General features: G+C 30.8%; 3 protein-coding genes across 3 annotated transcripts; all 3 read right to left on the reverse strand.

The window, feature by feature from the left end:
* Window positions 1-108: 108 nt before the first annotated feature.
* Lst8 (MTOR associated protein, LST8) lies at window positions 109-4,392 on the reverse strand. Its single transcript, XM_085194049.1, has 7 exons — window positions 3,957-4,392; window positions 3,604-3,756; window positions 3,252-3,313; window positions 2,726-2,879; window positions 2,028-2,218; window positions 1,532-1,674; window positions 109-1,313 (listed from the first exon to the last, which is right to left on the reverse strand). The coding sequence occupies exons 1-7, from the start codon at window positions 4,083-4,085 to the stop codon at window positions 1,198-1,200; spliced, it is 948 nt and encodes a 315-aa protein (XP_085050175.1). The 5' UTR covers window positions 4,086-4,392; the 3' UTR covers window positions 109-1,197.
* Window positions 4,393-5,189: 797 nt separating this feature from the next.
* Window positions 5,190-7,494, reverse strand: HmgD (High mobility group protein D). Its single transcript, XM_085194448.1, has 4 exons — window positions 7,337-7,494; window positions 6,549-6,711; window positions 6,325-6,465; window positions 5,190-6,176 (listed from the first exon to the last, which is right to left on the reverse strand). The coding sequence occupies exons 2-4, from the start codon at window positions 6,696-6,698 to the stop codon at window positions 6,105-6,107; spliced, it is 363 nt and encodes a 120-aa protein (XP_085050574.1). The 5' UTR covers window positions 6,699-6,711; window positions 7,337-7,494; the 3' UTR covers window positions 5,190-6,104.
* A 4,065-nt stretch (window positions 7,495-11,559) lies between these two features.
* Window positions 11,560-17,508, reverse strand: Ssrp (structure specific recognition protein). Its single transcript, XM_085194446.1, has 13 exons — window positions 17,273-17,508; window positions 16,854-17,039; window positions 16,470-16,685; window positions 16,096-16,274; window positions 15,412-15,651; window positions 15,181-15,309; window positions 14,715-14,876; window positions 14,121-14,253; window positions 13,784-13,965; window positions 13,293-13,401; window positions 12,799-12,996; window positions 12,300-12,578; window positions 11,560-11,927 (listed from the first exon to the last, which is right to left on the reverse strand). Exons 1-13 carry the CDS (start codon window positions 17,321-17,323, stop codon window positions 11,835-11,837), a joined length of 2,157 nt encoding a protein of 718 aa, XP_085050572.1. The 5' UTR covers window positions 17,324-17,508; the 3' UTR covers window positions 11,560-11,834.
* Window positions 17,509-17,626: the final 118 nt, after the last annotated feature.

Genomic DNA, 17,626 nt, shown 5'->3' on the forward strand with positions numbered 1-17,626 from the left:
TTTAAGTGTTTATCGAACCTACAATCATCATATCACGATGGTAAATTAAGGTACTAATGTGGTCAACATGTATGTATAAGGAAATTGAGGCAAATAAGGAAATAAATGTTATGTTTACATAGTTTATTATTAAACAATTATTTACATGTATATTTAATGTTATTCATTTACACAGTAAATGTTTTGAACACAAGCTTAGGATAAATAATTCTCCAGGACTACTGTCACAATAACTTTTTTGTAAAATAAAAACATATTACAAATTCGTATTGGAATATTTTTTTTAAGGGTTTTGGTTAAAAAAAACTTTAAGTTTATTTCAACAAAAAAATCATATAACATTTTTAGGAAAAAAAGAAATTTCATGTGTATTTTTTTAAAACAAAGGTAACAAATATACAATTGTTGATATCAACTTCATAATTATAATAATCATTTGCTGTCGGCCATAATATTTAACTTGTCACACTACATTAAATTTTTTAGTCCAAACTGTTAATTACGACAAGCATTTCTTTTATTATTTAACTTTACAACACATATTCATATATATTTACCATTCAATATAACTGTATATTTTAACGACATAAAAAAATTAAATAAGCCGTAGCAAATATATCGAGGTGGGCCCATGGTATGACTGTGTATGACTACTGCTACTGATGGAGGGTAGATAGATGTCTGATAGTAAGCAGTAAATTATCGTTCGACCGAAATGGCGCTAATATAAAAAAAGGTATAATATGAATACTGCGCTATTATAAAAAACTTGAAATGTACTGACTTTGGAAAATTAATATTTCTGTTGACTCAAGTTTTTTGAATCATTATTTTTCTTCGAAAATAGTCCAATTGTCTAACTTCGTGTGGCGCGTTCTCGTTTATCACCACTTTTTTCTTGTTTTGATGGACACTTTTTCATACGGCACTCCTTACTTATAATGACCTCCACTTATAATGAAGAAGAAAAAAATTGCTTACTTTTTAATAGAAAATAACTTATAAATAAATTTCCCAAAAAATTTCGTACAAAATACAATTGTACAAATTCACATTAAACTAGAGGTCGCTGCCGAGTAAATGAATTATTTTCTTTTTCACACACATTTCAACACTAAGTTCTCTCTACAACCATACCATATTCGGAATTTACTCATGCTTTACACTGTAAGCAAAAAATAGCTTCTTTCTACAGTCTTAAACGGCCTGATCTCTAAACGCTAGAGCAGTGATTGGTTTCTGGTGTCCGCAGTACTCGCGCTCCAGCGTTCCATTCTCCAAGTCCCAGAGACGCGCGTAGCTGTCGGACGAACCTGTTCAATATAAACTGTTAAGTATTTTTGTTAAGATGTACACTTATAATATAATGTAAAATGAATTATTTTAATTTGACAACAAAACAAAGAATGGTCGTGAGTCGCCACTCAACACACAATGCCTCGAAGGTTAAGCCGTGCGTGACGAGAGGTTTCTGCTACCCTACTACAAGCAGTTCACAAGTAGGCTATGCTAATAAAAATGACAAAAGTACCAGTGAAGAGGTATCTGGAGTCGAGCGTGAAGGCGGCGTCCCACACCCAGCGCTGCGCGTCGTGGCGCAGCTCACGCAGCAGCGTCCAGTCGCTGGTGCGCCACACCCGCGCCGAGCAGTCGCCCGACGTCGTCACCAACATACTGGAGACAGGAGCAACGATTACTCATATATCGACGAGTCTTGATTAATAAAATCTAAGAAAACACACTACAGCTATAGCTAACTTCAGGGCTCCACTTATTAGAGTGAAGGGGAATCAAACCAACTAAAAATAGTGAGTTCAATTCTCACTCTGAGGACATAAATATTATATTATATTTGTCACTCTGGTAACAAGACAAAACAAGATGCCATTAAATCCACTATCCAACACACAATGCCTCGAAAATTGAGATAATCCCTCAACCAACCCTACAAAATGCAGGACTCAATGCAAAAAAAAACTACGTTATTAAACTAACATACATATAAAAAAAACAAACACAAAACTAACGTTGAATCATAGCTGAATTTACACCGCAGTGCATATTTCTTGTGCGCCTGCAAATGTTTCCTGGGCACGGGGCGCGGGGGGGATCCCCCGAGGGACCACACGTAGCAGTTCCCTTTGTTGTTAACGGCCGCCATCATCTTGCCTTCTGGGTCTATTGCTATGTCTTGGATACTTGTTTCGGCTTCCGGTATCTAATGAGATAGATTTGGAAATGTGCATATATTAAAACTGTATTAGTGTATATTATCGACTTAAAATAATATTTGCATTTCTTTATATCTCAGCTTTTTTTAGGTGTTTTCTTTCCTTGCCAGAGGCAGGAAATAGGAAGATAATTTGTTCCCTAAAGTGGGAATCAAACCCACATGGATATTATAGTATTTTTAAGAAGGAATATAACTAACATAAATACAACTGTACAATGGTTTATACAATAGTTTATTAATAAAAGCTTTAAACACTATTTCCACAAAAAACTATATTATACTGGACATAAATAAGAAATTAATATCAAGAATTTTGCTTTGTAGATAAATTTTACCTTTGTAAAAAAATTAAGTTTACCTGCATTTCTTGGATGGTTTCCAAGAGGTGAAGGTTTGAGTCTTAGTATATAACAATTTTTATATCTCTAAATTAAAACTTTATAATTGTTAGAAACATATTAGGTACTAGTCAACATAACATATATAACTTACCAGTTGTTCATTGTGATCAGTCTTCAAATCCCATATATGTATGATACCACTTTGGCCTCCAACCATAATCTGAGATTGATCAGGATGCAGGACCACTGCATTGACCGGAGCAGGCACTTGAAATATCCTCTGACATTGGAAAGCATGACCCATTCTAAGAAAGACATTATTGGACTAATAAAATTATTCTTTTATCAAAGGAAAATTATAAATATTTTAACAGTTTTAAACTATTATTAATTACAGAAAGAAAAATACCTAGATAAAAATGAAAATTTTTCCTTCAAATCGGATTCAAGCATGTGCCTCATGAAAAACATAAAGTGTTAATATGATTTAATTAAGCCATATTAATTAAGTCAAAATAACTTACTTTTCTGGTTAATGCTATTTTATCATTTTTAATCATCTTTTTATCATTATAAAGGGAATCTAGGCTTAAGACACCATTCTCCACTTTCCATCAAAGTTTTGATGCATTCCATGTTGAGTAGAACTTAACATCATTTATAATATAGCAACATACCTAATGTCCCATATTCTAGCTGTACAATCTTCTCCACCTGTGTACATCCATTGACCATTTTCCTGTAATTAGAGATTTTAGAAATTTTTCTATGTAATATTCTTAAGCAGCGTTAAATAGTTTGTTTTCATTTTGCAAATAAAAATTAGGACTTAATACAAAGACAGTTCCCAGGTTTGACTGGAATTTAAAATATTATGTGTTGAACAACAACACTCATTACTGCACTTTATCTTTGAAAAATGAGGAAATGTAATTCCTTAAATGGGGAACACATACCCATTGCAGAGTCAGATATTGTCCCATGTACATTATAAAAAGTTATATTAATAAAAATTATGAGTAAATCTACCTGAAAGCCAACTCTTGATACATTCTTGACAACACCTTCATAGTTTAATACAGGGTCTGGATTAGCACTGGCAAGGTCATACATTCTTATATGTTGATATCCACAGGCGGCTACCATTTGTCCATTTGGACTTATTTCCAAGTCATTTACTTGCTGTAATTAGAAATCTTTGTATGAATATATTTGATAACCAAATTACAATAAAATATATTATTTTTTTAAAATATCATTTCAAACTCATAATGAAGCAGTTGATAAATGGTTTTTAATTTTGAAATATTTAAGTTGATAGGTTTCTTTTTATATTGTCAAACTAGTAATAGAAAAGTGAAATTATTATTAGTATAGGTTACCGAGTCAGGGTGCTGCATTGTGCGTAAACACACCCCACTATGGGCTTGCCATAGTTTGATGGTATGATCATATCCTCCCGTTACGAGGGCCACTTGGGAGCCAGCACCCGTGTTTCCTTCCCCAGACATTATATATTATAATAAGGTCACAGGGCAACTATCAAAAACTAAAACTAAATATCTAAAAGTAAAAGTAAATAATAACAAAATTGAAAGAGCACGTTACATATAATTAATATAACATCCTTTTAAATAGAATCAAGGCCGTTCTATTCGTAAATAAGGGTATATCTATTTATAATTTATATTAAATCTCCTATACATAGGTCGCAGTAGCAAATATTTTTCATTTACAATAATAAAATTATTAACAAAATAATGCTACGGCAATTGGCAAATTGGCATATTTATTTTTTTAAATTTGTCATTTTTGACAGCCGCTTAAAATTGTTTATGGATGGATTTTAATCCAATTTGCTTTATTTATTTTTTATTAAAATTGTTTATGGATAGACTATTAATTTAAAACCACGCATAACCAAAAAATTGGAATATTATAAAAAGAAACAATATATTAACTATTATATTAAACTTGTAATAATTAAAGACGTTATTCTTTTAACATTACATTGTTAGCAATTAAAGAGAATATTGACCTTATTATTTAAAAATTACTTAAAATATGACGTTTCTACAATACCAACAAAGGAACGGTACGGTAATATATTTCCAGCCCTAAAATCAAATATTAAATAATGGAATTGTTAGATACTACGATTTTATTATTTGATTGTAGAAAATATCTTATGATTAAATTTATAGTGCACAATATTTTATCTGTTAAAAATTGTCACCATGAATCATGATATTGAAATTAAATAATACGCAACAAAATGGCTAACCATGAGGCGTCGTCCACGAGATTACTGACATGGGCACTTTTATGGATGATATCTACGGTTATATAACACTGGTAAAGTAAAACAAAAAGCACACAGAATTTTATAAGCATTTATTTATGAAGTATAATTTTATCAATTAAAATTATTAAAACAACGCCGTCAACAGGTTACGTCACATATAGGCGCGTGACGTAGTAAAAATACGGTTATAAAACGTGCTTTTATAACAATTATAACTACAAAGAATTATATGGACGAAAAAAGTCAAAATATAAAAGAATTGAGAAAGAATGAATGAATAAAGACTGGTTAAGAAGAATGAAAAGACAAATTGAAAAATAGAATCTTATATGAAATTACTTTATTGAACATGTAAAATCCGTATTGACATGAGGAATGCTAATTCTCATTTACAAAATAACACAAATGTAAAATTTGAGAGACTAATCACATTGAAAACCTACCTATAACTAACTAAAAATACAACATACACATGAATTTCCTAAATTTAATTTGCTCAGCACGGGCTTAAGACCCAAGCTGTCCATTCTTAGCTTAAAGTTTGGTACCATTAATAAGCATTGAAATTTACAATGAGAGGTAGGTTTAATTAACAATAAGCCGTCACATCATTCATGAAATTGTCTCTAATTTTACATGTTGACACGATCCCATCAAAACTATCATGTCCATAGAGCAAATTATAATTAGCGTAAATTAAACTTATGGCATATCAAATTTAAAGCACAGCTTTACGGCAAAATAATGTGGTAGACATACAGTTTTGATAAAACCATTTGAGGTACATTTCAAAGGTGAGCATCCAGTAGTCACAGCGAACTTAACGAGGGAGGGCTAACTGTACAATTCCCCAGTGAATACATGCTAACACTTAAACATTATTTTTTTTTCCAAGGCTTAGAAACCTAGAGACCCTAGCCTGTGGTGAAACTTTCCAAATTCTGCACTCTTCTAACCTATCAACCACTCAATACTACAAAGTAAATTAGTTAATAACACCTGCTATTAAATAATCAAAAATTTCTTTACATGTCGACAAAAATTCTATATAAATACAATAATATATGTGTAATTAATTATTCATTGAATTAAATTTTTCTAATAATTATATAAAAATTAAAGACAATGCAATACAGACTTTGGAAAGTAAGTCCCATTTTACTTTGCAATAAATTAAGTCCAAGTAAATTATTCAATATGAACAGAATGCCTATAGATTGGGAGATCATTCGCTTTCTTCCTCTTCCTCCTCACCACCATCTTCATCATCAGACTCATCCTTCTTCTTCTTTGACTTCTAAATAATAAAATAAAAATGGAACTTTTGTAATAGAAATAACCATTTAGTGTAAATAGTTTCTTTAAAGAAAGTTTTTATCAAACAATGATATTAGGATAAATATACAAATTATATTCATTAGAACGAAAATGATGCAGATACATACAGCTGGCGCCGCCTTTTTGCCCTTCTTTCCTCTCTTTTGTGCCTTTTTGCCACCACCTTCTCCACCTCCTCCATTAGCGTTATATGACTCTAAGTCTTTTGTATATTGTTCCTTGGCTTTAGCCGCCTTTTCCTCCCAAACCTAAACAAAAAAGTAAATAATATAATAATGAACAATGTATAATAAAAGAAAGATCAGAAAAATTGTGTCAATCAAATACTAACACTTTTGTCTTTCATGCCTCTCCATATTTCACCTCCTTTTTTGGCTATTTCAGTTACTTTAAGACCGGGATTATCTGCCTTTATTTGTTCTCTTGCACTGTTAAGCCAAAGCATATATGCTGACATAGGACGCTTCGGCTTGTCCGTCATCTTAACTTTTTTCCTAAAAGCAAATAAAATGTTATTAGCCAAAAATAAATAAAAAACAGGTTAAGCATCGCAACGCTAATAGATTTCATGGTAACATGCTTCCACGCGACCATCGTACGTTCCAAGGAAATCATTTTGGCGGGAAACGTATTTACTGCATCGTACAAAGAAATATTAACTTAAATAAGACAATAATCATTTAACACATCAAATCGCATTAATATCCAAGTAAAATCACATAGTTTTAATAAAATAATCGATTAAATTAGTTATCGCCCCTTATAACGAGTTCACTGGCCTATACTCGAGTCGAACGAGCCATTTTGTTTTCTCATATTGTGTTGAAAATACGCATTATCTAAAGATGACATAATTACCAAATAAATCTAAACTTAATAAACTGTAATTTGTAGAAGAACTGTTTTAGTTGTTCTATGGAAAAGATTCGAGAAATTAATTATTTAAAATAGGGCGTCCTTATACCCACGCGTACTAAGGAAAGTACGACGAAGCCTATGGCCATGTTTGACACGGAATTCCAACGTGGATTAAAACATATTCTATTGAATAATACACTGATAATCAAAATTAAACATATAAAAACACTTTACAATTATTAGAAAATTTATTAGACTTACCTTATGGCAAAAATTTTGAAATGATTTTTGAACTGGTACACAACCAAACTGCAGACGTAGAGAACCAGAAGAAAATGTATGGAGCTCGAAGCAATGTTCCCAGAGCAAGCTAGCTTGGGTTCGTCTCGCGTCGCTACGGTGGCGTCCTCTACGTGTCTCGCTATTGGCCGGCTCGCGCAGGTTAGCCAACTGCAGAAAGCAATATCAGCAACTCGCACTACGTATATCCGTGACGTCCTCAATATGTCACACACACTAATTTATACTCTAATACAACTATATAAGGCTTATTTCTGAATAATCCTTTGAGCTCAGTACAAATTAATCAAAAAAGGTTTTTGATAAATTATAAAGAGAATAAGTTAAAATATACAAAAATAACTTACCAGTAAAGTAGCTAATATAAAAATTAATATTTTTTGATATCAATTTTAAAATATTAATTTAATAAGTATGTCAAAAAGTGGCCCAATCCTCTTTTAGGTTTCCCTTATGAGAGTCTAACAAAATACATCGCGCCGGATTTTTAATGCCGCCAACGTTCATTTCGAAAATGTAAAAAGCGCGGCAAACGTGAGCTAGAAAGGGATGCCAATAAAATATAACGTTTGAGATCGCGTTTGTTTACGATTTGATATTTTGAAGGAACTTGAGAAATAGTTTTTATCTCGTGATAAATAAGGGTGTAGTACTTAAGATGTGAGCCATAAAATACATTCTACGATTTTATAACAATAACACAACAAAACACTCCTAAAGCTAAGCAAAATTCGGCGAAAAACATTCAATATGAAACTTTCGAATCAATCTAAATAATATATAATCTAACACTTTATGTATATATCAGTACATGGACAAAATATCGACTAAACAAGCCTTATTTAAGATAGCTGCCACGCATTAATTAGATATTAATTCCTATTAAACCGATTTAACTAATATTACATACAATTTACAAGTCAAAACTGTGACAATAAATTAATTAATTATCTGAATATTACAGAGTGGTTCACATCAGGTTCATATGTTTGCCACACACCACCATATTAAAATGAAATTCAATCTCTAACTCTACAATTCATTTATTTCTACAAATTGGCGTAGATAAATATCATAGATATTTATTTACTCTTTATTAAATCCTAATTTCGTCTCTAATATGACGAATGCAGATATTACAAAATTTTTGTTGAGTTTTTCTACAAATCAATATATTATTAACAATAACAAATTCTCAAGTAAATATGAATTTTATATTATTTAAAATGTAAAGTACACACTTTAGTTAAATATTAATGAATTTAATTCTAATACACAGTTCTAAATTAGAACTTACTTTTTAGTTTAATAATCATTGCTCTTTAATTTAAAAAGAGCAAAGATCCTTAAACTAAAAATAAACACGTTAAACGAAACACTATTCTTATTATTCTGTTACAAAAAAGAAAGGCAAAATTTTGTTTAACCTACAATTTATTTTGTGAAGAGAAGCGAAATTACAAGAGTTTTAACCGTTACATGGCGGCTGATGCTATGCTACGCCACAACACCTTAAATTTTTTTTTACATTTATCGTTGCGTTATCGAATAGGGCATTGTAATAATATAATTTTTTAGGTTACAATATAACATGCTTTCTAAGTTAATTGGCTTTCATAAGGTTGTACTTAAGAAAGCTAGGTATTTTTTTACAAAAAATATTTTAAGGACTGTACTGACTGACTGACTGACTTAAAACAAATAACATGCTTAATGCTACGATTTTATTTTACTAGGACTGAACTTTCCTAACGGCATTTTTTTGCGTTATATTATGTATAAATAACTATTATAGTAGCATTACAATACAAAAAAATATTCTGTAGGTTTCTTTGGGTGTCGTATAAAAATTACGACAAAAATTGTGTTCTAATTTTAAAAAGATGCATATATACGCGATTGGTTGAAAATATCGTGTAACAATCGTATTTTATCGAATTTGGAAAAAGCTGGAATGATGAAAGTTACTTAAATAAAAAAAATATTTCATTCAAGAGACCTGTCTAGTTCAAGTTTAACGATTTGCAACTTTCACTTCCTCAATATTGTCGAATAAGGAAAATATAAACATAATTTTGTTTTAGTGTAAACAAATCGATAAAAATATATAAGTAACTATTCTTGCCCTATAATTTTTGGTATTTTTAAATTTTAATTTTTTTTTATAAACGAGATAATATTTTTTTTTCGATAATAACTTAAATACTTTAACTAGCACTCATTTTGAAATTGTTAACTCAACGGCGTTAAACTATTCAAATAAGAATTAATTTGTTAACCAGGTGAAGCTAAATTACCGTTAGATAGGAAGAACCCAGGTAAATGTTTTTTACTTCGCCTTAACGACGGACGACAAACTAAAACTACAAAATTATATTTTAGTATTATAATATGTTGTATTAATTTACGACCGTCGTGGCGCAGGGGCGCGAACGTGTGACTATAATGCGACGATTGAGGTTTCGATTCTCGGGGGAATGAACTGTTATTAATATTTTCATTTCTTCGCTCTGGTACCAAGGTTTACCTTGCGCGGTGCTAAGTTCTGCCAATTAACACGCAATGCCTCGAATGTCTCGACACTAGGTTCCCTCTGCCTACCCTGATATATACAGATAGATAGATAGCGGGATACAGTATTATCAGCTAAAAATGTTGTATTAAAGTATCCTACTAATATTATAAATGTGAAAGATTATGAGGATGGGTATTTGTTCCACTTTCACAAAAAAGCTACTGAACGGATTTGAACGGATGTAACTTTGCACTAATACAGCTTTTACATCGTAATAACACGTATGCTCAGTAATGCCGGATTTTTTCTAAGTGAAAAGCGGGATTTATGAAAATTTTAAGTAAAAAAGAGGGTTTCTTTCGGCAAAAGCGGGACAAAAAAATAAATAATCAGTATTTAATGTATTATTCAACAATTTATTTTAGTATTACATAAAGCTTCCAATGGAGATAGTCATACATAAGTTACGAATAAAATTATTTGTATTTTTATGAAATGATTAGTATCTAATAAAAACTTGAAGGGAAAAAAGTATTTCTCATAGTACGTGGAACAATCCAAAAGCGGACTATGCCTATCCCCATCGGTACATTTAATTTTCGGGTTAAAAATTGGGACGTCCCGCGAAAATCAAAGTTTTTAACATATTGACAATTAAAAGTTAATTGTTCCTTATCAAGAATATGATTCAGAACGAACGATCATCATTATTTATTGTCATTTTGGATTCATAAATTTCTAAGCCTTAATAAGTATATCTATTAAATTACTTCTCATGAAGACTAAACTTATTCACCACCATTCTTATACTATTTCACCTATATAATGAAATAAATGTCATCGTTTAAAAAAATATAATAAAGGAAGTCGTTAATACTTCTTCCCATGATGAGTGCTAAAAAAAACAACGGCATATAACGTCGAGTAAAAAAAGTGTATTGCATTAAATGCACCACATTTTAATAATAATGGCCAACTATTGTACTATTGTAAACAATTTTACCCTTCGAAGAAAAAGGGCGCGCGGTGGCATCTGTTAGACACTTTCGCGCCATTTTGCACGCCTCATTCCGACAGTCGAAGATCTTTCGAAGCTGAATATACTTAATAATTATTTTACTCAAGATACCTTCCGCGACATACAAAAATATGTCGTACGCATTAGTTAGTTTTTTTCAGCTTCTCACTATATCACGCATATAGCAGAGGGAACCTTGTGCCACTCCGATCACTACTTTCCACCGAATTTAACATTTTTTATATTGAAAAATAATGTTTTAATAAGAACATGAGTTAAATATTAGTTTAATTTAAATACATTTAGGTACAGTACATTTAGGTACAATAAACTTTAATTCTATTTCATAATGGAATTGGAATTTAATATTAGAATAATTAATACACGAAATTTTTCAAATATTTCCCATGACTTTGATTGAAGTCATCATGGCTTCGATATTTCTTTTCCTTCATTCCCTTAAATTGTTAATATAAACAAATGCTCTTAAATATTAATAAATAATTTAATTGGTATTTTTTAACTCCAATAAGAATAAAGTTAAAATCTATTAATTTTTTAAATATCTAATAGATTTGTTTTAAAATGAATAAATGATAAATAAAACTAAAAATATGAATAATCAGCAGGGTAATAATTAAATTCTGTGTATCATCCATTAGCATGATCTTTATTTTGTACTTAATATAATAAATCTTAAAGCATATCACATTAATACCTAAGACCACATTTACACAACAATGCATAATATACATTTCTCATATCAATATTGACCGTGTTACATGGTGCTATGATGAATGCCAAATATTAGGGTATATTTCAATACACACTATAGTTCCGGCCACAGTTTGTTCTCAATTTGGTAAGATATTTTTATAATTGAACTAACAATGTATTGTTGTGTATAGTGGAACCAACATAATAACCTAGTCACTATCACTGCCACTCTCTTCACCAGACGCTGAGGATGCCGCTTCAGATGAGGAATGTTTGGCCTTCTCCTTTTTAGAGTTATCACTCTGAAATCAAATTTAACAATATAGGAAGAAAACAGCATTGGTCTTTGATTTTATATAATAAAATTATATTTTTTTTATTTATGACATGTAATGTATGTATGTGTTTTTTAAGCTTTACACACCCACGTTGAGGTAAACTAAAGAATCTACTATTTATTTTAATACTTTTTTTAAAGATTTAATCACATTAAGCATCTAATCTTTAGGTTGTTAAACCCAAATTCGATATTTATTCTTTAATACTGTGAAATGTATTAAATTAAGCAAATTGATTTCTTCTTATTGCCACATTACTTAAATTAATGATTTTCTTCAATACAGGCAACTTGTATAAAAGGATATTATCACAGGTATGCATTAAGAATTACTTACAGCTTTAGTTTTCTCCTTCTTTTCACTACCAGAATCTGAGGAGCTGTCATCATCTTCAATGTATTCCTTGCTCTTGAATGATGTAGATCCTGAACCAGCACTAGTATTCTTGGCCTTCTTACTTGCAGGTGGAGGTTTGCTCTTCTTATCAGCAGCTTTACGTTCCTTATCAGCTTGTTTTTTCTTCTGCTTGAATTCATCTGCTGCACCACTTTCTTTGTATTTCTTCATCGCGTTATTGTATTCTTCTTTAGCTTTGCTAGATTTTTCTTCCCATTCCTGAAATAATTAAAGTATAATTAATAAGGAATCTTGGATATAACAATAAGTTTAATATGTTATATGTCGCTTAGGTATATATACTTTAGATAGGATATTTAAAAAGTGCTTCTTTTTTTACATTTAATCTACCGGAGGCATTTTTTATAAAATAATTTTTATATATTTTAACATAAAGGTATTTTTGAATACTGTTGAAAATAAATCAGAAGATACACACCGACTTATCACCCAAATCACGCCACAGCTCCCCGCCCCTCTTAGCGACATCAGTTACTTTGATACCAGGGTTCTCATCCATAATGCGTTTACGGTTTTCATTGAGCCACAACATGAATGCCGTCGCTGGACGTTTTGGCGCGTTTGCATCTTTTTCACGCTTCTTCGATTTTTCTTTGCGTTTTCTTGGTGCTTCTGACTAATAGAATAAAAGTACAGTTTGTAATGTTCAAAGTAATTTATATCTGTTTATATACTTTATCAACTATTACAATATAAAAGATGCTTAAATTAAAATGAAATGTAGTATTTGGTATCCATTAGAAATAAATACATAAACATGTTTTTATATGAAAATGTATTTTATTTTTATTTTGTGTGTTTGATGTATAATATTTTAATTATAAAAATAAACATAGTATATGTGTTAAAAAAGCGGAATCAGATAACACTGAGAAAGTAATACAAAATAACAATAATAAGTAAGCTACTTACAATGGTTATTGTCTTTTTAGGTTTCTTCTCTTTCTTCTTTTCCTTTTTACTGTCCCCGGAAGCATTAGAAGCGTCCGAATCCTCCGACGACGATGGGTTAGTATCATATCTGAAATGAAAATAAAAAATATCAATAGACCAAATAGTTGATAGGTGGCCGTCGTGGCGCAATGACGTCTGTTAACGGACACAATATCCTTTCGGAAGAATAATAATATCTAAATTATATCCATTACCCCAAATTTGTAAACAAAGTGCAGCGTTGAGTTCCGCCAGTATGAGTGGGGGATGGAGTATTGGTTTCTCGCATATCCTGTTATGACGAACAAAAGTGTATAATCTACTTTTTTTAGTTGATACTTTTTGTATATTATTTAATAAAATGACGTGGAAATAGAACCCACATTCATCACTTTAACTATTAGAAACTATGCCCTTTAGACCTAATAATGTAATAACAGTGATAATATAGATTACAGTAGTATACTAACTCCTCAGCGACATCACTCTCTTTAGCCTTATCTGGGTTGAAGTCTTCATCAGTACTTTCATCGGAGCCGTCGCTGTCACCCGAATCCCGTTCTTTAGCTTCAGCTTTGACTCGTGCGAGATATGCATCTGGTTCTTTTTCAGTGTCTGAGTCGCCGAAGTCATCGTCGTAGAGAGCTTTGTCCTTGAATAGTAGAAAAAAACCAATAGAATAGAATATTCTTTATTGCACACAAAAGATACAAATTACACTAAACATTACCATAAAGCGTAACATAACCTACAATTTGGGAGGAAAGTAGGAAAGGGTAGTATAAAATAAAGTAATTGACCACTCACGTTTTTGCCGGTATTCTTAACATGAAGTTTCTTAGATGTAATGTAATCAAATAATTTATCGTATTCTCCCTTTTCAATACTGCTGAAGGTGTGCACATTTCCAGATTTAAGTTCTATTTCAAAATCAAAGGACCTGCAAAAAACTTAGCTTGTTAATCTTTTCTCTTGCATGAAAACATTGTAATAAATAATTTCTGCCCTACTCAATGATTGCGTTCTATAATGTACATAAGTTGATATGCTTTTGGCAGATTAGTAATTTTTATACTTTGAGACATTGTGTTTACTGGTGGAACTTAATGCCGCACTTTGTCTTGTTGATTTGACTGTTGTTGTTGTTAATTACAGTTTGACATTGTGCCGCTGAGCCACAATGGCCTTTTAAAGATTTAAGTACATAAAATATTCCCATATGATATATAACATTTAAAGCCTCAAATGAGCATTCTATTTTATTTGCAAATTACACAAACAAGTTTCCAGCTGTGATAAGGACATAAGAGGGGCAAATAAAATTCTGTCACATACTTTATGAGTGGCCCTTAAGATATTAGAGAAAAGCGAAAATGTATTAAATAGTTTATATCTCTTTACTTAGTAGACGAAGTGCCACCTCTCGCAAAGTTAACAGATGCTATTTCTTCAAAACGTATATGTACCGGTGGCTTGTGTACATATATGAAGCCCTTTTCTAACGGGTAGAGGTATCCAGCCGCTGCCTTGTACGAGCACGCGATAGCTGGTGTCTTGTGATGGCTGAAAAATTTTGAAAAAACATGTTAAAAGACTAAAATAATAATAGAAAATATAATTGTTATAATATTTTTTAGCTTCCTACTGTATCCCGCATATAGCAGGATTTCATTACCCATATTTCTTTTAAATTTTTGAAACATTGTGTTGAGTGGAGGTAAGTAGCTTCCAAACATTTGTGCATAATAAATAGTGGCTATTTCATTTTAATTGATTTATAAACCAAACACAGTGAATATTAGAAGTATAATTAACTTGATAAAAAAGTTTTTTTACTGTCAAATATGTATGTGATTTATTAGCTCACCCTAAGAAATCTCCAGGACCTGTGACTCTTCTGTTGATGACAACTTTCATAATCTTGGCAAGTACTTCATATGTGGGTCCCGATAGTTCTTTACTAATCTTTCCTTCATATTTGTCTCTTAACTCCTCTCTTAAATAAGAGAGCAATGAAAACAATCTTTAGTAAATATTTTTATACTATTATATTACTATATTTATATCATCTTAGATTGTATAATAAAATTAAACTTACTCAGTAAATGGCAACTCTAGGCTAGTTTCCTCCTCAATACCAAACAAAAGTACTAAATAATGATATCTCGTTTGACCCTGTTTGATGGGAGGATCTAGTGATACCACAAAGAACATTTGCCTTGTATCCTTATGCGGTAGCAGGAACAGTCGGAGGACAGTTGACATTGGTATTTTGTAGTCAAAAGTTTTACCATGGAGTTGGAAGAATGTTTGGAAGACTTTGATGTCATAGCGACCACTGAAATAAAGATATTAGAAATAATTATGATCATTTTCCATTACTGTTGGGTTACTCAACTTTAATTGCTTCACTTTTTTCAATGATACTGTCATATATAAAGTAATGAATTGTCAAAGATTGTTATGTAGATTTAAATGTGGGTACTTATTTGCTTTGTTAAATAATAAAGTGAATTCAAGTGGGTAAGTTGGAACTATGTATGACAAGTTCAGTTCATGTTAGGCTACCTAGCTATTACAATACTTATTGTGAACTCGAGTGTTTTATTTATGTTACATATATAATAGATACAAAAACAATTCACTGAACAAAATTAAACCTATTACTATCACCTACACAAGCAGTCATACATCTAATAAATGTAATTATTAAAGAAGTAAGTAGTAGTAGTATTTAAAATTTAGTAGTAGTATTAAAAAATTCTGTTAAAACTAATCATACCGCGGAGTAAGACACTGTAGTTCTCTAAAGATAGCAATAGCATCTCCAGATACAGATATAACTGAGGCTTTGTTCATGACTTGTTGATGGAAAGCCTCCACTGCGTCCATGTCTCCTGCTAATTCACTTGTTGGTATGTGGAATCGCATTTCCATCAGTGATATTGGAGTATCATCATTCTGTAAAGGAATCACAAGTAAACATTTGAATGAAGGTTTTTACATGGAACTTTTCTTTGCTACTTCACTGAATTCATTGTAAAAATACATTATAGTGATAAATTATTATTTTAAAACATCCTGTAAATATTTATATAAGGTAGGCATAAATAAGTAATTAAGGAAATAAGTGTTATCTGAAAACCTAGTCCTTACCTGATGAAATTCAAGTGTGACTTCATTCTTGCCAGTGTTACATTGAGAAACATAATGAAGAGGTATTTCAAAAGCTGTGTTAGAACCAACATTAAAGCTGAGCACTGCTCCATTGAACTTAGCAGTCCCCCAGTTCCATCCTTTCAGTGACAACTCCTTTTCTAACATATCCTTATGATAGTTGTTCTTAAAGAACTTTGCTACTTTCTCTTGTTCCTTAAAAGTTGTTATAAATTACTAATTAATGTACTTCATTAGAATATTTAAACCTTATAAGAGTTATACATAACTAAACAAAAAAACAGAATACTTTAAAAAGAACATTACATAAACTTATTAAATGAAAATTGTAATGTTAAGTTTAATGGTTCATTTTATATTTACCCCATCTTTAAAACCTCCGTATCTGTGTAATGTTCCGTTTTTTAAAAATACTCGTAGTCCCCATGATCCAACAAACTTTTGAAAATTAACAAGTTCAATTTCATTAGCTGATATTTGTTCAACTTTTCCCGTTTTGCTGTTTTTAAATATAATATTCTGGTCTGTCATCTTTAACCTGCCTGGGACCTAAAATCGTATAAGATTGAGATTATTTGCTATAATTTCGAATTCGAATTATATTTATATCATAATATTAAAGAAATAGAGCACCCCCGATTATGATAACGTTTAAAATATATTCGATATTTTTCCTATATAATATTTTAAAAATTCCTGAAAATATCTTCAAATAATATGAAAACAAAACAATGACAAACATCATTAGCATGTTTTAATAAAATCATAGCCCAAAAACTTACCATTGCTCCTTTGATTTCAGCAGAAACATCGTTATATTCTAAAAATTCCATATTTGTATTATAAGAAATTCTATATATAAAAGCTTTTTAATTATTGTGAAATCTAAATTGTAAATTTCACCACGCGCGCTACCGGGCTCGCGGAAATACAAAAATGTCAGTTGTCATAAACATTTAATTTAATTGCACGTTACCATAGCTTAAAAAAACTATCCTGCTCGTGAACATTATTATTTATTTAGTTGATTTATATAGCTTATATAATAATCCTTTTATTTGCTTATATAATAATCCTTCATATTAAATAAATTAATAGTAGTTCTTCGGAAAAATTAGTTCTCAAATTAAATTAAA

The sequence above is a fragment of the Heliconius melpomene genome, chromosome 12, assembly GCF_056956725.1.
Source record: "Heliconius melpomene rosina isolate 202511_hmr_F chromosome 12, ASM5695672v1, whole genome shotgun sequence".
Lineage (NCBI taxonomy): Eukaryota > Metazoa > Arthropoda > Insecta > Lepidoptera > Nymphalidae > Heliconius > Heliconius melpomene.

Coding starts and splice junctions, on each gene's coding strand:
- Lst8 (XM_085194049.1), bottom strand. CDS start 4,085: ATGTCTGGGGAAGGAAACACGGGTGCTGGCTCCCAAGTGGCCCTCGTA. Junction 2,880..3,251: donor GCTAGAATATGGGACATTAG/GTATGTTGCTAT, acceptor TGTCTTTCTTAG/AATGGGTCATGCTTTCCAAT. Junction 1,675..2,027: donor AAATTCAGCTATGATTCAAC/GTTAGTTTTGTG, acceptor TCCTGTCTCCAG/TATGTTGGTGACGACGTCGG.
- Ssrp (XM_085194446.1), bottom strand. CDS start 17,323: ATGGAATTTTTAGAATATAACGATGTTTCTGCTGAAATCAAAGGAGCA. Junction 14,877..15,180: donor GGTCCTGGAGATTTCTTAGG/GTGAGCTAATAA, acceptor AAAATTTTTCAG/CCATCACAAGACACCAGCTA. Junction 12,997..13,292: donor CTAAAAAGACAATAACCATT/GTAAGTAGCTTA, acceptor TTATTCTATTAG/TCAGAAGCACCAAGAAAACG.
- HmgD (XM_085194448.1), bottom strand. CDS start 6,698: ATGACGGACAAGCCGAAGCGTCCTATGTCAGCATATATGCTTTGGCTT. Junction 6,466..6,548: donor GAGGCATGAAAGACAAAAGT/GTTAGTATTTGA, acceptor TTTTTTGTTTAG/GTTTGGGAGGAAAAGGCGGC. Junction 6,177..6,324: donor GCAAAAAGGCGGCGCCAGCT/GTATGTATCTGC, acceptor TTTATTATTTAG/AAGTCAAAGAAGAAGAAGGA.